The sequence below is a fragment of the Ailuropoda melanoleuca genome, chromosome 2, assembly GCF_002007445.2.
Source record: "Ailuropoda melanoleuca isolate Jingjing chromosome 2, ASM200744v2, whole genome shotgun sequence".
Classification (NCBI taxonomy): domain Eukaryota; kingdom Metazoa; phylum Chordata; class Mammalia; order Carnivora; family Ursidae; genus Ailuropoda; species Ailuropoda melanoleuca.
In genome coordinates this window covers 123065848-123091585 of record NC_048219.1, presented here as the reverse complement: position 1 = coordinate 123091585, position 25738 = coordinate 123065848, and the positions used below count along the sequence as shown (strand labels likewise).

Sequence of the window (25738 nt, the reverse complement as noted above, 5' to 3'; positions counted from 1 at the left end):
ATAATATCATTACGTGGCTATCGTGGTGATGAAATCAATTTGTTGAACATATGTAAAGAGCTAAATAAAGTTCCTGACACAGAGTAGTTTAATGAAGTTTAGATATTGTTATTAATTGGGAGACAGCTTAGAATGACTGAAAATAGCTTTAGGGGGTTTGGTACAGAGTCTAAACCCAGGCACAGGAGGAATTGGGAATTGTAGAAAGGCTTTGGAGGCACGGGACTCATCTGTATAATTTCATAAAAGTAATACTATTTAAGCCAGACCACTGTAACCATGATAATAGTTACCATGTGTTGTGGGCCAGAATTGTTCTAAGTGGTCTACATGGATTCCTTCCATTAATTTTCACAACTACCTTATGATGCAGAAACTCTTATCATTCATTTTCTAGGCATAGAAAATGTTAAGTGATTTGTCCAAGGTCACAGTAAATGGTAGAGCTAGGATTCTCATCCAAGTGTCTGATTCAGAGCATCTTTCTGAAACAGGGAATTGAGGCATTAGAGTGGCTAGATGGGTGTGTTGGGGGGGTGCATGGTAGATCAAATGAAGAAACAGAACAACAAGAGAAAGAATAAGCAAAGCACTGGCAGACCAATGAGGAGGGAGACCTGCCAGTGATTGGGCATGGCCTCGGGACCCAAGCATCCCGACGGATCTGTAGGCAGAAGGGAGGTGGAGCCTCTCAAGGGGGAGCTTCCTTGGCACCTGCAGGAGTCCTGGGAACATGGTGGTCTCACGCTGCTGCATCTCTTCCCTGTTTGAGTTCCTGGTGATGAGGACTGAGCCTCTTAATGTACATTTACTGTGTCATGGCAGAATCTTTCATCTCAGCTGAGGCGCCTCTTAGTTTTCTTAAGTTTAGGGCAAAAACTGGATTCCAGGACCCCGTGTAATATGCAGTTTCTTCCCTAAACGTCCCCTGTCCTCTCTTCTTCACAAACCATGCACTCACTCATCCATGCATGTAGTCAGCCAGGTCTGCACACTTGAAGACTGTGCTTGCAAAATGCTGAGCAAAGCCAGAAGCCATTTTTCATCCTTCTCGCACAATTCCCTGAAATTTTACCCTCTACTCCTAGGAATATAAATGTTTCAGATGTTTTTGAGCGCAATGCCGGAATGTGAATCAACTACATCACTAAGCATGCTGTTAGCGCAGCTGACCCCCCCCCCCCCCCCCCCCCNTTCACACTCCCGTCTCCTTTGGGGGCAGCCTTAAGTCCTGGGCTAGCTGCTTGGGAGGTCCTTTTTTTTGGAGGAAATTATTAGGCAGTTTTAAATAAACCTCATCCATACTTACACTTCCTTTGGGCTTTCTTTTTAAGTGCCTGGGAAACAGCATCCATTTTGCCATCCTTCCTGGAGATCACCTGTCTACAGAAGTGGGGAGTGGTAAGGGGGCAGGAGAAAGAGGAGGCTCCCAGGCAAGGGGAACTTTCAAAGATCTTTTGCATTTTCCCTGTGCCTGCCCTCGTCTGTGTCATACTTAGAGCTATAAGAGCGGTCTGTGTTTTACAGAAACAGTGACACCCGCCCCCCGCCCGAATCCTGTTTCTAGCTGCCTCTCCCAAAAAACAGTCACTTTCCATTGAAGGCTTACTGTGAACCATGGGTTATCTGAGGGCTGATCCACATGTTACTTGCACAGCACACAGATGGGGCATCGCTGGTGTCCATTCTGATTGAATTGCTTGCTTATTTCAGCACTTATTCTGATTAGTTGGTCTTGGTACCATACCAGTCATCAAACAATTTGAATATCGCCCTACACTTTCTGAATATGTCACATGACATTTGTCATTTAGTTCTCCCAAGAGCAGGTGAGATAGGTGTTATCACCCTATTTTATAGACGAAGAAACTGAGGCCCAGAGAGAGTTAATAACTTCTGGTGGTCACACGCTTAGTCCACAGCGGTATCCACATACGTGACCAGAGAGTCTGGGCCTTTCTAGCATGCAAATGCTATTTTCCAAGCTCTAGAAAGTCATTTTTCGGTTCTCAGTGAGCCTAAGTAATGTTGTGCTGCTTTGTTTACTAGATGAGGTCTTTCAGAATGCCTCCTCCGGAGGAGGGAGGTTAATCAACTTCCTGTGCACAGCATTCCAGCTTCCTCCTTAGTGTTTCCTCGTAGGAAGAGACAGGGGCTCAGCCACCGGCGAAGGCAGACAGCAGTCCGCAAGCATCTCTCGAGCTGCTTTCACGGATGCCTGCCACTCGTGTTTCTGCGATGGGCCCTTAGCTTTCTTCCTATGCGTGGACTTCATTTTGTTGTCCTGATCTGTGATACGTCACATTCTCTTAAACTGTCCGATTCCACCCCTTGGAGAAGCAAACTGGAACGCGTGCTCACTGACCTCCCTTGTTCTGCCAGCTCCTTTAAACTCTCAGCAGCCTTAAGGGAAATTGAGAAATGTCGTCACCTGTGCTGGGTGCCAAATCCGGAGAGTGTGCTCTGGCCAACTCCAGCCTGTAGTGCTCCAGTCATCGGGAGACTGAAGATAAAGGGTTAGAGAAGGAGGGAGCATGAAATTGGGGTATTAGGTTTAAAAACAATGTTTAAAAATTAAGGTGAAATATATAATTCACATACCATAAAATTAACCATTTTAAGGTGAGCAATTCAGTGGCGTGTAGTATGTTCATAATGTCATGTCACCACCACATCTGTCTAGTTGCAAAGCATTTTCATCACTCCAGAGTAAACCCAGTATCCATCAAACAGTTATTCCCCACTCCTTCTCCCTCTTCCTACCCTGGGCATCCAGTCTTTCTGTTTCCATGGACTGACTTATTGGGATCTTTCATACACGTCAAATCATACAATATGTGACCTTCTGGGTCTGGCTTCCTTCACTTCAGCATAATGGTTTTGAGATCCATTGATATTGTATCAGTACTTCATTTTTATGGCTGAATAATATTCCATCATATGGATATACCATGTTCATTTGTTAATGGACATTTGGGCTATCTCTACCTTTTGCTGTTAGGAATATTTTCATGTATTTGTTTGAATACCTGTTTTCAGTTCTTGGGAATATAGACCCAGAAGTGGAATTGCTGGGTCATTTGGTAATTCTGTGTTTAGCTTTTGAGGAACTGCCACACTGTCTACCACGGGGTCATTAGTTTTGATGAGAACTTTAGGGCAGACATCATGAAGACAGAAAAGGACATATGACTCTGTCACTATAGAAAGTCTATGCATCTTAAAACAAGACTAAAAATGTACAGTGGGATGTGTTCTAGAGATCAGTATTGAGCAATAAAAAATATAGCTGTACACCATGGGAACAGAGAATTTCTTTTTTTTTTTTTTGAAGATTTTGTTTATTTATTTGCCAGAGAGAGAGCGCACGCGAGCACCTGCGCTCACGAGAAAGTATGAGCAGGGGGAGTGGCAGGCAGAGAGAGAAGCAGGCTCCCTGCTGAGCAAGGAGCCAGATGTGGGACTCGATCCCAGGACCCTGGGACCATGACCCAAGCCGAAGGCAGACGCTTAACTGACTTGAGCCACCCAGGCGTCCCTGGAACAGACAATTTCTAATGCCTCTCCAGTCCATCTCCCACTGGGATTATTGAGATGACCTCTTCACCAGTTGCTCTCCCTCCGCTGTTGTCCCTTTCCAGTCCTTCCCTTGGAATGGTTTGCTCTCAGAATTACCTGTTTAAAATGCACACCTCATTTGTTACTCACCTGGTTAAAATCCTTCAATGGTTCACCATGACCTTTAGAATACATTGCACATTTCCTTCCTTGAACGTCAGGACCTCTACGCACTAACCCTTGCTGGGGTCTTTAACTTCAGCTTCTCCTTTCCTCCCATAGGCATCCTCACACTTGGCCGCACCCCCTACTTGTGGGTCCCCAAGTGGGCAAGCTCATACATCCCTTTTTGCCTCTGTACATGTTCTCTCCTTTGCCCACAGGGCTAACTGTCACATCTCCTCAAGGCTCTGCTCAAACACCTTGTTCTGCCATAGTCTCTCGTGACTCCCCAGCGTGAACTTTTGATACTCTCCACTGTATTTTAATTGCTTCCTCATGTATTTTACTAGACTCCACGAGGACAGGGACTGTTACTCTGTTTAGTTTATCATGTGTCTCAAACACCTGCAGCAGTGCTTGGCACAAATGAGCTCTGAAAATAGATGTCTGAACAAAACTAGAAAAGCTAGGAAAGGCAGGGTGTTAGCTAGGTCATGGACGCCTGGCTTCAAAAAATTGCAGCCATTTATTCTATAAATTTCAAACTTATTACATTAGAGCATGTACTTGCATATTGGAAGGGTGGGAGGAAGAAAGGCTGGAGACGTGAAGGGCTTCCGGTCTTGGAGTGAATGCCTCTCCGATCCCACCCCATTCCATGCTCATTCTGCACTGTGGCCAGGGGCAGAGGAACTGGTATTTTCCGAATCCCTTAGAGTATAAGACACTTGGCAGGAATAGCTGCTTCCATTAGTCCTATCATTTCTCGTCTGTTTTTGGGACCTCTGGGTCAGAGCACATAAAGCGACATTCGAGATCAAAGTGGGAGTGGCTGTCCTCTGCTCAGCCTAAGCGTCTGCTCTTTGCTTACATAGCACACGTTACATAATTTGTATGTGCTAGCAGCTGCTAGGTGATGCCCCTGCCTTTTGGCTCGGCAGCCGAACGGGAAAGGCTTTCTTAGGAAATGGTGGCATGGGGCTAGGAAGGCTTTTTAAATTCAGGTCTCTACAGAGAAAATGACGGGCGCCTGGGTGGCTCAGGTGTTAAGCGTCTGCCTTCGGCTCAGGTCATGATCCCAGGGTCCTCGGATCAAGCCCCTCTTCGGGCTTCCTGCTCCTCTGGGAGCCTGCTTCTTCCTCTCCCACTCCCCCTGCTTGTGTTCCCTTTCTCGCTGTCTCTGTCAGTTAAATAAATAAAATCTTTAAAAAAAAAAAAAGAAAAGAAAATGACAGCAGGTTCATTCCTAGTTTCTCACAGAGGATCTTTAAGCAGCCGATCCAAATGTGATAAATGGACTAATGACACTATTATCCATACCCACATTGTTTTATGCATGCCCCAGACTGAAGGCCCAAGAAAGCCTTCTTGTGAATCACTGGTCTCCTAGAAGCCTGAGCTTGTAAGTGGAGCATAGGAATGCCCTCACCTACCCCCGGCAGCCACAGCCAAGAAAAGACTCCTGTGAACACTTCTCCTGAAAGCACTTCTGTGCTTTCATTGGCCTTTCCCCCCCACCCTTTTTAAGTCTACTGCTGCTTATTTCTGTAAATCAGGAACAAGTCAGCCAACAACTAGATATTCTCGTAACGTGATCAAAATCTGATCACATATGACTCTCTGCTGGGCTCTTTGTTGGGGCAGGTGCCTGCGGAAAGTGCAGGGTGGGCTCAGAAAAGGAGAGGAGAGCAGGCAAGTACTCACTCCCAATTAGAAGCCTCTGCTACCAGAGCCAGAAGACCTCACAGCTTTTTGCAAATCAAAGAATCATCTCCTTAAGGGAACCCTGCAGTAAATGTTTCCAGAAGCACCTTTGAAAAGTGCATAGACATTTCCAGGCCACTCGGGAACCATTCCTAAAGTTGTTTAGTTTATGTGTGACCCAGAACCCCCGCAGAAGTGATTCTTAAGGTATGGTCCACAAAGCACAGTAGAATCACCTGGGAAGCTGGTTAGGCATGCAGCTTCCGGAACCCCATTCAGGATCCACTAGGGGCAGCAAGGAGCACCATCTTTAAAATGCACCAGAACCAGGGTCTTGCCGGTTTACACAGCAGCCCACGTAGATAGGCAAGCTCTAGGCATTTCTTTGCACACCTGCAGAGCTCCTTCCCTGTTGATTCACCTGGGTGACCCCGTCATCCAGGATGACACTACCAGCCGCACAGCACCTGCTGCCGGCTGTAGCGTGCACTTCTGGAGATCTGATTTAATCCATTTTTTTCAGCCGCATTGCTTTTTCTGATGACTGCTCTTTTCTTCACATTGGCCACACACAGAATGTTTTTTATCCGGTGTCTCTCTTTAGGGGATTGGACTGAAATCAAATCTCAGGCTATGAGCACATGTCACCAGGATTTGTGGCACGGGGCACAAGGATTTATGCGGATTTTGTTTTCTAAAGGACTCAGAATCACCACAGTCCTTCAGAGTCATAATCTCACTTCCGTAAGGATCTGGGAATGGGGTTCCTACAACTGTGATAGAGTACCCTCCACCTAAGGATGGTTTCTGATAAAACTGAGACCGAGAAACAATGTATCTCTGGGACTGTTGTCTCCTTTCTTTCTCTCCTCCTTGCTTGGCATGCTGGCCCCCTTTCTGCCTCCTTCTGCCTGCTGCCTGATGCCCTGCTAGAGCACATGGCTGTCCAGGACATACCCTGAAGCTCCCATCTTTTTCTAACTGCTGATTGTATGTCAGGACTTGTCTATCCTGTGGCTACTGTTCTCAGCTTTTGGTAGCTCAGTTGAAGATCCAGTTGTAAAATGGTAAAGAATGCTAATGGTTTAAGCCGGCCCAGCCTCTCTCTGATAACATTTGCATCTCAGTAGCAACCTCAGTAAAGTGAACTGTAGGAATTTGAGGCCCCTTATGTGAGCCCACCCGGGTTTGCCTGGAACTAACCTGCACGTCCTGGGCACATCCCAAGCATGTCCCACGCAAACCAGGAAGGTTGGTTTCTGAAGCCTCATCAGGGAGCTGTTTTGTAATAATAACAACAACAGCATTAGCAATAACACTAGCTAATATTTGTATGGTGCGTTGTGCCAGGTGCTAATTCTAACTTCTTCACCCATCTTAACCCATTCATTCCTTTTGACAACCCTGTGGATGTGTACTATCATTATCCCCATTTCGTAGATGCGGAAACTGAGGTACAGAAACATATGCCCAAGTTCATGCAGGCGAGGAGGCTTTCTGGAACTCCTTAAGTTACCATCCAACGTGTCTGCTTGTTCTATCTCTGTGGAAGGCCACCTGGCAAGAGGTAGTCCTGGAATAAAGTTGCCTTCGAAACCTGAGTATTTTCCCTTGTTCCATGTTGCTTTCCTTTTGAAGAGCTTTCAGTTTGGTGGGGAAGTTGAGAAATTGTTTTAACACACAAATTCATCAAGGCCCCTGCAGAAAATTACTTTTGGTGCTTGCCGTCTGGGTTTCTCTGTTAGTAGAACTTCCAATAAATGTTGAATTTAGTCTCAGTGAGCGATTGAGATATGAAATGATGTGCAGAAGCAAGATCTAAACTAGGGCTGTGATCTGGGTATCTGTCTGCTTGGCCTATCATGACAAAATACCACTTAAGCAAGGGAGGTTTATTTTCTTAGAATTCTAGATGCTAAAAGTCCAAGGTCACTGTGCCTGCAGGGTGGGTTTCTAGTTAGACTTCTCAGACGAGTTATAAATAGCCACCTGCTCACTGTGTCCTCACATGGCAATTTCTCTGTTCAGGGCCATTCCTGATATGTCTTCCTCTTCCTCTAACGGCACTAGTCCCATTGGATTAGGGCTCCACCTTTATGGCTTCAGTTAACCTTATTTATCTCATTATTAAAGCCGTTCTCTCCAAGTATTTTAGGGGTTAGGGCTTCACCATATGATTTTGCGGGGGGACACAACTCATTCCCTAACAATCTCCGAGGCAGAACTTCCTACTTTAGGGTTTGGTCCTATCACTGGTTTGCCTCACAAGTAAAAGATAATGCTAAAACTTCTTAAATTGGTAATTCTGTACAGTAACCAGATAAAATGGTTCTGTTCAGTGGAGAACATGATATAGTCTAACTTGCTTATGCTTAGGGTCCCCAAATCCATAACTCAGACTGGGGGTTGTTGCCGTTGAGTACATACGTATGTGTCTAACTGGCACATACAGCCATCTAACATTTAAAATGGTTATCATGGAGGAATATTCTGTGGGGAGCAGAGCTACTGGAGAGCGACAGGATGGGTGGCTTGTCCACCATAAACTGCTTCTTCCACTGCTGGTGGCCTTGGCACATCCGATCTTGGACCAAGGACAGCTGGTTTGGCACAGCTGCTCCCTCCCTCATCCCCCCCCCCCCCCCCCCCTGGATATCTTACCTTCATAGTTTTCATGACACACATTGTCCAGGCTCTCCTGCTCCTCTGGTCCCTCCACTATCACCTTTATTGTCTCCTCTTCCACCTTGGAATCTCTTGCACTTACTCTTTCCTAAGATTTATTTTGGACCTTGATCTTTTCTTTTTTCTTCTTTTATTCCTTGAGGAGCTCATCTGTTTCATGGCTTCAACCCTCATCTTTATTCTACTAAGTCTCCAATCTTGAGCTCTATCTGTGGTTTATCATCCAGTCTCTAGTACCACAGCTCCCATTGCCTACCAGATGGTCCTGCTTGAGTATCTTATCACTTCAGTTCTAGTGTCCCAAATAAGCTTAGCCTTTACTCCATGTCTCATAAGTAGCTAGTGACTAAATCCTGGCAGCTTTTAATGTATTATGTAGTATTCCATTTCCTTTTTGTTCCTGTTAATATTCACCCAGTCTAGACCCTGTTGGCATATAGCTGGACTAGTGCCACAGGCCCACTTACACACACACACACACACACACACACACACACACACACATACACATATATACATAAAATTTTTTTTTTAGGGTGGGAGTAAGAGTGGGAGAAGGGCGGAGGGAGAGAGAGAATCCCAAGCATGCTCCACACCTCCACACCCAGCTTGGAGCCTTTTGCAGGGCTTGATCTCACGACCTTGAGATCTGACCTGAGCTGAAATCAAGAATTGGATGCTTAAGAAACTGAGCCACCCAGGTGCCCCCCCCACTGCCCCAGTTCTGACTTCCTGGATTCCAGTGTTTCTCCTTTCCATTCCATGTGCTCCCTCCTGTCTTCAGATAGTGCTTTTATCACATCTCTCCTGCTGAATACTTTACTCTCTTTTATCCTCCAGATCAGACCTGAGGAACTCTAAGTTTCACCTCTACCGCATTCTTTATCTCTGACTCATGGAAGCTCAGCACTGAAGGGGACCTTAGAAAGTCTAATCCTGTATCTGATGATCAGTGTCCCACACAAACAGTAACTCGGGAGCAATTTTAACACTCATAGTGACAGCAACATGTGGAAGCACATTTCCTTTTCATGTACTTTAATTGCCAGAAAAGTCTTTTTCGAATACAGGTAAAATCAAAGTCTCTATAATTATTGTCCACTGTGGGGCACCTGGGTGTCTCAGTCGGTTAAGCATCAGACTCTTGGCTTTGGCTCAGGTCATGATCTCAGGGTTGTGAGATGGAGCCCCGAGTCAAGCTCTGAGCTCCAAGCTCAGCATGGAGTCTGCTTAAGTTTCTCTGTCCCTCACCCTCTAAAATAAAGGAATTAAGTCTTTTTAAAAAAATAATTGTGCATTGGCCTTACTTCTGCCTTTTTTGATCTACTGGCCCTTAAGTACTTATACATGGTTACCATGTATTGTCTTCCCCAAAGGATACATAACCAGTTTCTTCAAATGATCCTCAAAAATCCTTTACCCTCCTGGTTCTTTTCTGGAGGCTCTCCTGGTTGATGCTGTTCCTCCTAACATGAGACACTTAGAACTGAACCCTATGTTAGTTTTTGGGGAGAGGCTGACATAATTAATATTAATTCAATAGTCAGCTAAAACCACAAACTCTTTTAATTATTTGTACTATTTTTAAGTCAGGCCTCTCATAACTGTATGTAGATAGGCTTCCCTCGCCCAGAATTAAATACATTTATTTATATTAAATTTCATTTTGTCCAATATGGCCATCATTTCAGCCAGAAGAATTCTTTATGGATTTTCCATCTGTTGTCCTATGTGTGAGTGTTCTCTCCCAGTGTCATGGTCAACCATAATTTGATCATCGATGCCATTTATATCTTCAGCCAAGTTTCTCATAATGACATTTTGGGCAGGACACGTTTCAGAACCAGCAGCACAGTCCTGGAAACCATCCACCTGCCTGATATTTGATATATTGATATACTGATAGGCGTCCTGCATTCAGACACATGCACATTCATCTTCCTATAACACAGTCTGTGTTTCTCCAGTTGTGAGTTACTCTGTTCAGTGGCTGGATGAATCCCAGATAGCATTTCCCGTAGCTGTATCACAAAAGAAGAGCATGGGTGTTTGGGAGGATTCCTTGCTCTCCAGCATCCATGCCACGCTCAGGGTAGCGTTCAGGCCTTTTTTCATTCTTTCTGCCTAAAAACTCTCTCTTTTCACCTTTTACTTATATTCATAATACTCTCTTTCATGGGCAGAACAGTTTTATCTCCTCCAAGAAGCCAGCACTCATCTCCTTCCCGTTAATTCCAGGCATTCATTTCGGCTTTGTAACACAATTTAACCCCTAACCTTAGGGTGCTTTGTACATTTCTTGATTTTATATTTATGCCCAGAATGAAACATACACTTGGGAAGTATTTGTTGGATTAGTGAAGGCTGCTTTGGTTTCTTGATCAGACCCTAACCCTCTCGTGAGGGGAGATGCTAGTCTTACAGTCTTTTTCTCCTTTTTTTTTCCATTGAGGGAAAATTCATATAACATAAAATTAACCATTTTAAAGTGAACAATTTAGTGCTTCTTTGGGGTTGTCAAAACGGACTAGGAAGGAAGTTGAAGAATGTCTCTTTCCAAATTGCTCCTGGTCTGGTTTGGTTCATTTTATAAATTTCTGTAGAGGCACTAAATGGAAATCTACTTTCTAAGTGCTACTTGCTCATCCAGAAGAATTCTTTGTCTCATAAATAATAACATGAGAATCTAATACTTTCAGAATAAGGCTTCCTTCAGTCCACAACTTAGAATTCCAAAAATAAAACACTGGCTATGTTTATAAATCCATTTCAGAGGATCTGGGTAATTACTCATTAGTCACAGCACACTTATGGAGGAGACCAATAGATTATTACATCAGGTTATTGTTAGCATATGCCCTTTTGAGCATTTCTGTATGCCCAGTTCTGTGCCAAATGATGGGTGCTACAGCTATGGGAACAGTAATGAAATAATACCTTCACACACCCCTCATTCATTAGAATCACAGTATCCTTAGAAATACAGCATTTCACAAAGGTATTTTATCCCCACTTTAAACAGTTAATACCACATAGCTCTCCCTTGTCCTCTTTAATCTTTATAGTTGACAAAAGGTTTTCTCCTCAAGGATGAGTCGGGTGATAGTAGTATTATGCCCATTTTACAGATGAGGAAATTGAAGCTCAGATAGGATAAATATCTTGCCTGAAGTCCAGTAGTTAGTAAATGCTGAACCTGAGACTTAAATTTCAACCTGTACCTCTCAAGTTTTGGATGCCCGGGAGACACTCCCAGCACTCAGATTTGCCCCAAGTCCTAAAGAATCAGTGATCAGAAATCTGGCCTCCTACTCCAGAATTCTGTTTTGGGGAAGCAGTTAGCTGAGACTTTCCATTCGGTCAACACTTATCCCTTTCCTGCCTTTTCACCTGTGTTTATGCCATTTCTCTCTTCTGGTCCCACTTATACATTTTCTATCTACAACCTACTCAAATTCAGAGGCTTCTTTTTAGGAGATTTTTGAGATTCTAGAATCTGTGTCATGCTGTATGGTTTGAGGTCAGGACCTCGTGCTTCACACCTCTTGTGTGTAGCATAAGGACTCAGAACACTGTTTATGAATGTCACATTAACTAGAAACAGACATTCTTGAAGCATGAGAGACTATGGACTCTGGGAAACAAACTGAGGGCTTCAGAGGGGAGGGAGGTGGGGGAATGGGATAGGCCGGTGATGGGTAGTAAGGAGGGCACGTATTGCATGGTGCACTGGGTGTTATACGCAACTAATGAATCATCGAACTTTGCATCAGAAACCAGGGATGTACTGTATGGCAACTAACATGATATAATAAAAAAAACAAAAAAAAAAGAAACAAACATTCTTCTTAGGAAGAAACTGGATTCTGTGGCTTATTAATTTGCTTTTTGTTTGTGCACATATATATATATATGTGCACGTGCACACACACACACACGTTAATGATTGCCAGTCACGTAGATAAACTAGGAATCATTATTTGGGTAAATTTTATTAGGCTGGAACAATTTTTTTCCTGTATTGATTTTAAAACTAACAAGAATATAATTTAGGAGTAGGACAGATTACCTGATAGTAAATTTGATATAATTCTCAGCTCATCTTATCTAAAAGGCTAGGCTTTTTTATCTTAAGAAATGAATTGACATGAATGAAATGAATTTTTCCTCTTATTTGCTTCTTAATTTCATTTGTACAGTATTTTTAAATTATTATTATTATTATTATTATTATTATTATCACCTTTTTGAAGAACTTCTATGTCATAACATGGTGAATTTCACCATTGTCTTGGCCTATCATTTTTGGGGGGTAGTGAAGGGTGCTGCTAAGTGTCCTGGGCCACTGGAAGAGGGGTATTCACACAGAGCAGTTTGGAAGGCTCTCAGCAAATTGTTGCTTATGGATAGTCACTTTGGTGGGCTAATTCCTAGGTGAGGTGTCCACAGCTACAAATGGAAGTCCCTTACTCATCAGAGAGAAGAGTTCAGCCTTTGGGACCCACAGTGATCACATAACTGGTCATGAATAATGCCTTGCTGGAGACTTCCAGACTTGGTCATTCATTTAAGGAAAGTCCTAGGCCCTCAGACATAACCCCCTTTTTTGAGGCCCCCTGCAAAACCGCAGGGTCAGGCCCAGGCCTATCTCCCTCTCCCCTCAACTCTCAAAATCCAGGTGGCTGTCGTATGGTTTCCTCTGGCCTACTCCTTGAATATCTTCCCTTTGGTTCTCAAGGGTACTTAGTTCTCTCAACCAAATCCATTGCTTCGAAATAAGTGTTTTGGCTTTGAAAGCTCTTGTTTCTCCTGTAAATATTTTTTTAAAATCTATTTTGAAGTCAGAAGTAAGGGTAAACTTTTTTTTCCCACTGCATTGTTGCTCTTTGGCTGCTAGTTTTAATTTTAATTCCCCTTGAAGCAATGTGGACACACTGAGGGAAAGGGCTCCAACAAGGAAGATCAAAAAATAAAAGCAAAAAGCAAAAGATTAGTATCTTCTCATAATATATTAGGTACTTTGGATTTTCTTTCTTTCTTTTTTCTTTCTTTCTTTCTTTCTTTCTTTCTTTCTTTCTTTCTTTCTTTCTTTCGAAAGAGAGAGAGCGCACAAGCAAGGGGCAGGGAGGAGCAGAGGAAGAGGGACAGAGAGAATCTTATGTAGGCTCCGTGCTCAGTGCAGAGCTGGACACGGGGCTCAGTCTCAAGACCCTGAGATGACCTGAGCCAAAATCAAGAGTCCAACGCTTAACCGACTGAGCCACCCAGGGACCCCGGGTGTTTTGGATTTTCTTAGGAGTGATGTTGGGAAGTATATAGGGAAAGTATTATGTCTATTTTATAGATGAAGAAATGAGATGTGAGGAGATCTGACAAAAGTCTCAAAGTACAGCAAAGCTGAGAAAGAATCTGTTTCCTGGCTCCCAGTCCAGCTTTTCTCTTAGCAGAGAGCATTGCCAGTTCTAATCCTTGATTTCTTCCATTGTATTTACCATAGTATTGAACACCTGAGGCTGTTGTTTGCAATTAGGTTACTGTCCCTTTCTCCAGATTCTCCAAATGCAGGAGAATTCCAAATTATTCTTATTTTTGTGTGTGGGAGTGGAAGAGTTCATCTCTACTCATACTTCAGATGTCTTTCTTTAAAAAAATCCTTTTATTTCACTGACATTCTGACATCTGAGTAAAATTCTGAAATGATAGGAAAGGTCTTATTTCTAGAAATCCAATGTAAAATGAAAGTAAAAATGGATGAATTTCTAAGCACCAATGATACCCTTTGCCCATCCATACCTAACGGGGCAGGTTCCATTCCTTGACAGCATTATCTCAGCACTCAGACATGACACCACTTGCAAAGACACAGATGAAAGAAAACTTTGACCCACCAGGGTTTAGTATAGCCAGTCAGAGGCTGGGTAAGTTGGGTCCAAGATTTCAAAATGCTCTATCTTGTAGTCCTTCTAAAAAGAAGGTGCAAATTGGGACACCTGGGTAGCTCAGTTGGTTAAGCATCTGACTCTAAGTTTCAGCTCAAGTCATGATCTCAGGGTCTTGAGATCAAGCGCTGCAGCAGGCTCTGTGCTCAGCAGGGAGTACGCTTCCCCTGTCCCTCCCCCTCTGCCCCTCCCCCACCTCATGCACGCATGTTCTCTCTAAACAAATAAATAAAAAGAAGATGCAAATATATAGCTACAAAAGAGGAAATAAAGAGTTAAGAATGGTTTGAATAGCCTCCCCAAACTTTTCAGGTAGGCTGGTACATTCTGTATATCTATGTCCGCTGAACAAAGTTGACAGAGTTGTTCAGGTCACCATATTAGCACATTAGGATACTTCAAGAGAGGACCTCAGACAAAACTTTTACTCTCCTTATGAACTCATATTTGCAGAGAATGTGGTAGAATTTCTCTAAATCAAAGGCAGAATGTTTATTTTTCACCATTTCTGGTACATCATAGATTCAGGGGACATGACCACTGTCTTCAGATGTTTGAATGACTGTCATGTGTGTCTAGCTTGTTCTGTGGGAGCTCAGGTATTGGATTGGAATTCATGGACAAAAATCTCAGGGAGGCAGATTTTTATAACACATAAGAGCAAAATTTCAGAACTCTGAAAATTGAATGGGTGTGCTCCCCTGCCCTGTAGGTGTTCTAGCGGAGACTAAAAGACCACTTAGTATTTATTATTTTGATGGAATTTGATTCTTGAATTGGCAAATGAACTAGGTGCTCCCTAAAATGTCCTCCAACTTTGAAATGAGGTGATCCTGTGTCAGCTGGAAGTTAGACTTTGACATTTGACCATTACATCAGTGGTCAGTTAGCAATCATCAAATATGGCACATGATATAAGACTCCATTGTTCACTGCAAATTCTGCAAGTCACCATATATCCATTGTCTGCAGAAAAGGGTACTATGAGTGACTCCAGGCATAGCATTCCCCAGACTCTCGATGCTAAGATGATGGACTGATACCTTAGAAGACTGACAACTTTTTTCTCTGATTTCTGAGTTGATATCATTCCATAATATCCTGTTTATCTCCTCCATAGTATGCAAAAACACATAGTAAATAGAAATTAGCTGAGAAAGGTTTCCTTCCTTTTGGGAGGAGCTAACATCTCAGATCCCTCTATTTACCCTCCTCTTTCATCTCCAGGCTCATAACTAGCTCTTGGGTAGTGGGGAAGTGAGTTAATAGTTGAAAAAGGCTTCATGTAGCTGTCCAGAGATCTTTGCATTTTTATAGGGAGTTCTAGATGATCGAAGCAAAACAGAACAAAACTCCAACACTTAAAAAAATAAATCACTAACAGTGGAAATTAATCCTAGGACTGGCAGAAAGAGATTTTGTGGGGGGAAGGACTGGAAGGGAGAATATCCTTTCTGTCATGTAAGTCAATATCTAACCTAGCCACTTACAAGGCCACTTACAAGGCTTTTAATTCTCTGATAGGAATTCACTGAAATGTGTTAATTTTAGTGAGTGCAAAATAGGAAATTCTATGAGTGTGGAATGGAATTTGTTCGTTGCTGAAGTTGGGTTAAAAGGTAATTTGTGCCTTTTCCATGATCACTACATGTCTTCTTTGACAAGTCACTTCTGATCCCTACAAAGAAACCCTTATTCAATGAGACATATAAAGATACCAAATGCACTCTCATGAAATGACCTCCATAAATCAACTGAAGCATCTTCAGTGATTTATGCTTTGAGAGCCCAGAGAACATTTATAATCTTGAAACACAGCAGTGCTTTTAGAGGTTTTTAGTGGCAGTTCCTCTGGTTCATATTTGTCTACAGGAGGAGAACTGAATTTACACCTGATGATGTAATAGGCATCTTGTTTCCCTAATGAGAGGTGGTCCAGGCCCTAGGGACTTCCCAACCACATATTACTAGGAGAGACAGATGAAAGGAGCAGGGGGCTTTCCTTTTAAGTGTCAGACCTGCTCCCAGGAAGGCTGCTTTTCATCCCAGAAGGAGGCAGGTGACAGACAAATGATCACAGAATCAAATACCACAGGACGTCCCAGGCACAGAACACATTAATTTGCAGAGCTGAAATTAAGCAGCATGATTCATTTTTAATAGTTATTTTCACAACAGGACCCAGAGCCTTTTACTATTCTTTGTGGAATGGGAACCACTTAAACAAAATTATTTGCACAAAATTTCTTTGGAGATCAGACTGCCATTTCATGCTTCTTTGGCCAAGGTCTTTGGCCAAGATGCCCTGAAGAAGTGAGCAGAAGCAGAATGTACTATGATCCCTGAATGTCCGTTAGAGCCTGAACATGACTTTTTATTGTAAGGAAGCCACAGTCCTCTGTGTAATAAACACAGTTGGCTGCTTCCCAGAATCCTTCAGTCAAGGATTACTAACTGCATGCTGTCTGAATTTCCATTCCTTGGAAAATTAATGTGGGCTTTCTGGCACTCTGCAAACGCTGTTTATGTTTCTGTTTCAAATAGCACAGAAAAACTCATGAATTGTACTTTACTCCACAACTTTAATTTATTGTGGACCAGAGTGCTTAATTGACCAAAGTTTGGGAATCTTTATTTTTTTAATTTTTAAATTTTTAGAAAGTTTTAAATTTTATTTTATTTTTTTTTAGATTTTTTTTTTTATTTATTTATTCGACAGAGATAGAGACAGCCAGCGAGAGAGGGAACACAAGCAGGGGGAGTGGGAGAGGAAGAAGCAGGCTCATAGCAGAGGAGCCTGATGTGGGGCTCGATCCCATAACGCCAGGATCACGCCCTGAGCCGAAGGCAGACGCTTAACCGCTGTGCCACCCAGGCGCCCCTAAATTTTATTTTATTTTAAAGATTTATTTACTTATATTAGAGGGAGGAGGGGCAGAGGGAGAGGGAGAGAGAGAATTTCAAGCAGACTCCCCACCGAGTATGGAGCGTGACATGGGGCTGATCTCACAACCCTGAGATCATGAGCTGAGCCGAAATCAAGAGTCGGGCACTGAACTAACTGAGGCACACAGGCACCCCAAATTTTGGGAATCTTAAGGTGAAGTTGATATAGTTTTGATATTTTTCTGTTTTGTTTTTCATAGCTGACTTAAGAGTTCATGCATTAGCATCTGTAAACTCAAAAATGGGTAGATCCACTTATATAGAAAGGATAACAGTAGTCTTTCAGAAAGCAATACAGATCTCCCTTTTCCAGGCATTTCATATTCTTTGAAAGCTGGTATTTTAATTGAATAAAAGAACATGTCCTACCATGAGGAATATCTAGCTGCCTAGTAAACACTTTCTCCAAATCTTGTAACAATGTTCGCATCCATAATAACATTGCATATGTTGATAATTTGTAATGAAATATTATGAATATGAAATAATTTGAATTTTCTTGAGTGAGTTCAGCATCTGCATTCAAGATTTATATCCACATATGGGTTTGTCTATAGTGGTGTGCTCAACTTTGGTAACAATTGTTTCCAAAAGTTTATTAATATGAACACAGCTTGTTTCACTAATTTCAAATAAACAGGTCTTATTTAAGGCATTCTTTTTTTTTTAAAGATTTATTTATTTATTTATTAGACAGAGAGAGACAGCCAGCTATAGAGGGAACACAAGCAGGGGGAGTGGGAGAGGAAGAAGCAGGCTCCTAGTGGAGGAGCCTGATGTGGGGCTCGATCCCAGAACGCCGGGATCACGCCCTGAGCCGAAGGCAGACGCTTAACAACTGCGCCACCCAGGCGCCCCTAAGGCATTCTTATGTTAAAATAGGAAAGTCTACACAAGCCAAAAACCAAAGCACAAAATTTCACCTGTTCAGAGATGTTGCTTTAGACCATCTGATAATTTCTCTGGATTCTGTCCCATGCTAAGTACCTTGATACATGTCTCATTCTTACTAAGAAAACCCTTTGTGCTGTCTGTAATGGTAGTTGCCTCATTACACATGGAGAAACTGAGGCTTAGAAAATGAGTCACCTGCCCAGAACCACAGCTGGTAAGTAGCTTAGCCAAAGATTTAAATCAAGATCTCTAATTCTAAAACCTTTTCATTTAATATCTTCTGTTTAAGAACTTCCTTTCCATCTGCACAAGAGAGCCTTGTTTCACACTGCATAGTACTATGCAAATGAAAACAGTGTCCTGAAGTTCTGATGGTTCTGAGAGTTCTACCTTAATCAGCCCATCGACACATATTTATTTTTCACCCAGCCATGGATGTTCCAGGTAAGTTCTGGGAAGGGACAGAGATCCCTAGTAACTACACAAGGAAAGTATCACTGCTCTCTTTACCTTGACAACATGGAGCAAATATGTGCATATCTGTATAAATCTGTGTATATTCATGGGGGATGTGCATGTTTAGTGATAGCTGTATTAATCAGCACTCAATCAAGAAATACTATCAAATTTCTCTATTTCATGTGATATCATAGAGTAAATATGGATTTTGACTGAGTTTTCGATCTATTACTCTTAGTTACTTATGTCTTTGAAGCTTTGTAGAATGGGAATAATAATCCCTACATCGTGTTAAATGAGACAATGCCTTTTAAGCGTCTTGCACAGTATCTGGTACAAAGTTAACTAAAAAATAAAGCACTCTGCCATACTGTGCTCACGTCACCCTTACAAAAACCTGTGTATCCAGTGGTATCTGTGCAAACACATAGCCTCTCTGGAACTCTTTCCAGCTTCAAAATCTAACCACGTGGCCCACACGCTTCCTTGGCCATTTCACATTCCCCAAGTTTACAAAGATGACATGCCGTAGGAAGAGAGTACAATACTGACTCCACATAGGAAATATTATTTTTCCTTATGCCCCAGTGAACACACTGGTTGGGGACAATTTCCCCAAGTTCAGCCCACAAAGCAGCTGTTCTTTCTCTAAAGAGCAGAAAAGTTTTTTTTCTCTCTGTGTCTTGCAAAATACATATAATTTAGCTATTGCTCCTCAGTCACCTCATAACTCTGTTTAGAGTAGGTGCAGAAGTATCCACACCCCTCACAGTATTGTTGCCCTCGGCGAAAGGCCCAGCCTCACATTCTGTGGCCATGAGACTGGGTTTCACATTCCAGATCAGTTCCTACTTTATCAAGTCTGATAGTTGAAGTTTTATGTATTTGGTTGCTAGTTTTTAGGGATAACTGTCTTGGGCAGTCTTCCCCGTCAATTAAAAAAGCTCTCACTATAGTTATCTTAATGGTGATCCTGTAATTTAAACATAATCTCAATATATAGAATTGGATATCAAGTGTCACAACTTAATTGAAAAGCCCAAGTGTAAGCTGTTTTTGACTCAACACGGTACCATACACTGTGGGGGAAGCCTGAGTGGAAGAAGTGGGGTTAAGCAGTTCGATGAGAGAACTTGGCGTTGTCAGACGCAGGTTTGAGTCCAAGGTTCTGACCGTGTGATCTGGGGTACATTGCTTAGGGAACTGGGGCTCAAAAAGACTGTCTGTAAAAAGAGGAATGATAACAGTAAAACTGACAACCTCTCGAGGATTGTGATGGGGTTTATATAAAATAATCCATGTGAAGCACAATGTTTAATATTTAGTAAGTAATCAAAAGTGCTAGTTATCCTTATAAAACAAGATGGTCAAGGTGTGTTCTGTCTTATTGGAGACAACATGTGTCCACAGAGCAATCAGAGGATTAATCCCGTTTTAGCATGCTCAGTCGTGTTCAGTCTATACCAAGACAAGCACTGAGACACTGAGATGTCTAAATCTTGTTGTTGGACACTATATTCGTTTCTTGGGGTTACCATAATAAAGTACCACACACTGGGTGGCTTAGAACAACAGAAATTTATTTTATTTGTGGTTCTGAGGGCCAGAAGTCTGAAATCTGTGGGCTTCCATGCTAACATTTGTGAGATTTGTAATAGCTAGGTTCTAATGGCAACAGGAAAAAGAAAAGGTGTATATATTTTTTCTTTTAAAAATTACGACATTTTAATTTGATTGCCATTGTAAAGATCATATTGTTAAAAAAGGTCACATTCTGATCCACTGGGGGTGAGGACCTCAGTGTATCTTTTTGGGAGGACACAATTCAGCCCATATCAGATACATATTCTCTAGGGTTGTCTATAACCTCGAGTTCACTGGCACATGTCCCTCACTAATGGTGTTATTGACTGTCATGCATTGGCTGTTTCAAACTTGGCGTTCATGTCACACCTGTAACTTTATGTATGGTAGAAATTTGTCATTCCTACAGATTCTTTCAGGATGTATACTTGTTCAGTGGCCGATTTTACTTCCTTTTAAGATGTTTTTATCCTTTATTTTGTAATTTTAAAAATCATAAAAGTAATATGTGCTTATTGTAACAACCCAGTGATGTATCAAAGCAGAAATTAGCCATCTCTTCCAGCTTTCTTCCGCTTTCACCATCTCTAAGAGTTAAGTCAATATTAGTAACCTAGTGTCTGTCTTTCCATTTACTTCACCTTCAGTCGCATACAATATACATTGTCATTTTTTTGGTTGGATTTACTTTACAGAAAATAAGATTGTGTCATATTTACCATTTTGCTTGCATCCAGGTCATAGATTGAAAGCTGTGTCTCTTTTTATTAGTTGCATAATAGATGGGTATACTACAATTTTTTTTACTCATTTTTAAAACTTACTGTTGGAAATTTAGACTGCCATTTCCCCCTTTAAGTTGTAAGATATTGAGGAGGGGTGGAACTCATTCCTTTGTCCTCCCACTGTGCAACCTGAAAAACAATTATTTTTAAAGGAAAAAAAAATCCACAAAATCTCAGGTCTTATCAATATAGGAATATCTGTTTCATGGAGTGGTGAAACCCTTTGCCAGTTTGTTGCCCTCTGCTTTCGGGAAAGTGACAAAGGGAGTGCCTGGGACCGATGGGAAGTGTGAAATGTGATTTGGAAGCATCTTTGAGATTTGTAATTTAATGATGCCTGAGTTTCACCAGTTTGGTGCTGCCACATTCTTTTTGCAAGCCTGAAAATAAGCCTTCATGTGTCACGTACTACATATGTCATTGCCGGCTAGTCTGGACAGGCAGGCTCTTCAGGAAAAATAATTAGAAGCTGAAGATGTTGTCAGTTGCACATTAGGGCCATCTCAGGGCTTCATTTGTCCATAGAAATATCAGTAACAGGCTCCCAGACATTGTGTTTTAGTCACTAGTTAGCATGATTCATAAACTTGTTCCATCGTCAGAGCAAGGACAGTGCAGATTGCTTAGCAATTCCTGGTCGGTAGCCAGCTCATGCACTGCAGTGACCCAGGATAACCTGAGAGTTCAACTGTAGGAAGTGACTTTATAAGTTTATGTATTTTAACTGAAGAGGAGCAGAGCATAGCCCAAACGGGGAAGGATGGAGTCTGGGGTATTTGGATGTGGTACTGGCATGTTTTGTCTATGATAAAACAAACTTCAAATAGTACAGAAGAGTATGAAATGACTAGTAAAAAACCCGGGGTCCCATAATTTTAATCCCTAGAGGTAGCTGCTAACATTTTATTGTGTAATATATATATTTTGTAATATATGTATTTTCAAGATGAGTTGTTAAATGAAAAAAAGCAAATTACAGAATGATATATATAGTATTATACTATCTTGCACAATATGTATAGAATGTTCTAGAACTTTCTCTTTCACTAAATCATATACTTTTAACATATTTCTGTGTCAGTACATCTAGACCCACACATTCTTCTCACTTGCTGCTTAGCGATCCTTGGTTGGGTTGTGCCATAATGTTTCACCAGTTCCCTCCTGATGAGCATTTGTGCAGTTTTAAGTATTTTGATATCGTACCCAGTATTACAAATAATACCCTTATAGAACTATCTTTGTGCAGTGCTGTGTATTCTATTTTATATTGACAGATCTATTAAATATTTTTATGACTCCTGAAATTTGGATCATGCTTCAATACTCCTCATATAAAAAAGTGTTAAAGTTGTATATACTTTATCCTAAAACTGTTTTAGCTTAATTTTTTTTTACTGTTTAAGTCTTTGATCCATATGACATTTTAGGGGAATATAAATAATGTAAGAGTCCAATCTAACTACTTCCCTCAAAGCCAACCAGCTATCCTAACATCATTTGTTTGTTTGTTTTTAAGATTTTATTTTTAAGTAATCTTTACACCCAACATGGAGCTCGAAGAATTACATTCTCTACTGATTGACCCAGCCAGGCACCCCCTAACATCTTTTATTAATTAATCTACCATGTTTGCCTGCCCCACCTCAGTTTTGAAGGACTTCATTTACTATGTATAAAACATCCATATACATTTAGGATTTTTTCTGAACTCTGTATTTATGGGCATTTTGTCTTTTACCATGCTGCTATCAAACTTTAAATTCTATAGCTTTATGATACATTTAGATCATTAGTAGGGTTCATTTTCCCATTTGATATTGTCTTTGCCCGACAGTTGTCCTGGCATTTCTTACAATTATTTTTCCATGTGAATTCGGGGATAATTTTGTCAAATTTCTCTCCAAAGAGTTCCATTTGTATTTTTTTAAAAGATTTTATTTCTTTGTTTATTTGAGAGAGAGAGAGTGGGGGAAGGAGCAGAGAGAGGGGAGAAACAGTCTCTGCACTGAGCGCAGAGCCTGATGTGGCACTCCATCCCATCACCCTGAGATCATGACCTGAGCCGAAATCAAGAGTGGGATGCTGAATCAACTGAACCACCCAGGTGCCCCTCTATTTGTATTTTGATTATGATTACATTACATTTAATATGGGAAAAATTACATATTTACAATTTTGACTCCTTTCACCCCAGAGCAATGCATGCCTTTCTGTGTAGTTCTTGTCTGAGCACTGATGAAGATTTATGCTATTCTTCAAATAGGGCCTGGGCATTCTGTATTTTCCCCTAAATATTATACCTATTTTGTTTTTATCCTAAATAGGCGGTTTTTCTCTCTTTGTTATCTATTGGGTTATTTTATACCTTAATATAGTGACTAACAATTTACTCAACTTTCATTTTGTTCACACTAGTTTTTTAGTTGATCCTCTTGAAGTTTTCAGGTATACAATCATATTACCTGCAAATAATGGTAATTGTTGCTTCTTCCTTTCAACTGTGGAGCTTTATTTTCTATCTCGATAAAAAACAAACTACTTGTATGCTGTTACAGAACAGAGGTACAACAGTATCTTTTGTTTTCTAATTCACATAGGTTAGTATTTTCAAACTGTAGGTGACAAAGCATTTGTGGGTCATTAAATCCATTTAATATACTACAACTTGCACTTTTGAAACCAGAAATAAAAAAGAATAAGAATAGGAAACTATCTGAGAGCATTCCGTACGGTAAGAATTAAGGATCTGTGGGCTCAGTCACAGGTGTGTATGCATGTGCATACTCACTGGGCCACAGTGAACTTAATGTCTTACTATAGGTTATGGTAAAAAAAAATGTTTGAAATATACCTATATAACTAACTGCCAGAGGAAAAGGAAAAGTATGTTTAAGTTCCAGAAATAAAATCACTTATATGTGCTTTGCAGATATCTTTTACGAATTGAAGGTTTGTGGCAACCCCACATCGAACAAGTCCATCAGCACCATTTTTCCAGCAGCATTTGCTCACTTCCTGTCTCTGTGTCATATTGTGGTAATTCTCGCAGTATTTCAAACTTTTTCATTATTATTATATTTGTTACGGTGATATGTGATCAGTGATCTTTGATGTTCCTATTGTAGTTGTGTTGGGTGCCATGAATCATGCCCACATAAGATGGGGAACTTAATAAATGTTATGTGTTCTGACAACTCCACCAACCTGCTGTTCCCTCAGGGCCTCCCTATTCTCTGAGACACAACAGTAGTGCAGTTAGTCCAATTAATGATCCTGTAATGGCCTCTAATTGTTCAACAGAAAGGAAGAGTCACATGTCTCTTAGTTTAAATGAAAAGCTGGAAATGATTAAGCTTAGTGAGGAAGGCATGTGGAAAGCCAAGATAAGCCAAAAGCTAGGACTCTTGTGTCCAACAGCCAAGATGTGTCTGCAAAGGAAAAGAAAAGTTCTTGGAGGAAATTGAAGTTGTTACTCCAGTGAACACACAAATGATAAGAAAGCAAAACAGCCTTATTGCTGATATGGAGAAAGTTTTAGTGGTATAGATCTTCAGGATAGAAGATCAAATCAGCTACAACATTCCCTTAACCCAAAGCCTGGTCCAGACCAAGCCTCTAGTTCTCTTCAATTCTGTGAAGGCTGAGAGAAATGAGGACGCTGCAGAAAAAAGTTTCAAGCTAGCAGAAGTTGGTTCATGATGTCTGAGGGAAGAAGTCATCTCCGTAACATAAAAGTGCAAGGTGAAGTGGTAGGTGCTGATATAAAAGCTGCAGCAAGTTCTCCAGAAGATCTAGCTAAGATAATCCACAAATGTGGCCACAATAAACAACGGGTGTCAGTGCAGATGAAGCATCCTTCTGTTGGGAGAAGATGCCATCTAGGACTTCCACAGCTAGAGAGGGGAAGTCAGTGCCTGGCTTCAAAGGACAGGCTGCCTCTTGTTTGGGGCTAATGCAGCTGGTGACTTGAAGTTGAAGCCAGTGCTCACTGACTATTCTGCAATCCCAGAGTCCTTCAGAATTATGCTTAATCTACTCTGCTTATGCCCTATAATTAAAACAACCATGCTTACAACATGGTTTAAAGAATATCTTAAGCCCCTTGTTGAGACCTACTGCTTAGAAAAAAAGGGTCCTTTCAAAATATTACAGCTCACTGATGGTGCAGCTGGTCACCTAAGAGCTCTGATGGAGATGTGTGAGATTCATGTTTTCATGGCCACTAACTCAGCATCCATTCTGTAGCCTATGAATCAAGGAGTAATTTTGGCTTTCAAGTCTTCTTATTTAAGAAATACATTTTTCATAAGGCTGTAGCTGCCATGGATAGTGATTTCTCTGATGGTTTTGGCAAAGTAAATTGAAAACCTTCTGGAAAGGATTCGCCATTATTCGTGATTCATGAGAAGAAGTCAAGATGTCAACGTGAATGGGCGTTTGGAAGAAGTTGATTCCAACCCTCATGGATGAGGTTGAGGGGTTTAAGACTTCAGTGCAGGAAATAACTGCAGGTATGGTGGAAATAGCAAGAGAATTAGAAATGGAGCCTGAAGATGTGACTGAATGGCTGCGATCTCATGATAAAACTTTAACAGATGATGAGTTGCTTCTTATGGATGAGCAAAGAAAGTGTTTGAGATGGAAACTACTCCTGGTGAAAGGGCTGTGAAGACTGTTGAAATGACAACAAAAGGTTTAGAATATTCCATAAATTTAGTTGTTAAAACAATAGCAGGGTTTGAGAGGGTTGACTCTGATTTTGAAAGAAAGTTCTCTGGTGAGTAAAATGCTATCAAACAGCCTCACATGTTACAGACAAATCATTTGTGAAAGGAAGAGTCAGTTGATGCGGCAGACTTCATTGTTGTCTTATTTCAAGAAATGCCACAACCACCCCAGCCTTCGGCAGCCATCACCCTGATCAGTCAGCAGCCATCAGCATCAAGGCAGGACCCTCCACCGGCAAGAAAATTACAACATACTGAAAGTTCAGATCATGGTTAGCATTTTTAGCAATAA

General features: G+C 41.3%; 1 protein-coding gene across 6 annotated transcripts in view; it reads left to right on the top strand.

The window, feature by feature from the left end:
* Positions 1 to 25738, top strand: part of CACNB4 (calcium voltage-gated channel auxiliary subunit beta 4) — a 240737-nt gene that overhangs the window by 125701 nt on the left and 89298 nt on the right. For 3 of the 6 annotated variants that reach the window (XM_034654573.1, XM_034654571.1, XM_034654570.1), the window contains one exon: positions 18178 to 18332. The exons of the other annotated variants lie outside the window; for them this stretch is intronic. In XM_034654573.1, the coding sequence (XP_034510464.1) occupies positions 18324 to 18332 (9 nt within the window). In that variant the 5' untranslated portion in view covers positions 18178 to 18323. The remainder of the gene's footprint in view (positions 1 to 18177; positions 18333 to 25738) is intronic. 6 annotated transcript variants of the gene reach the window in all.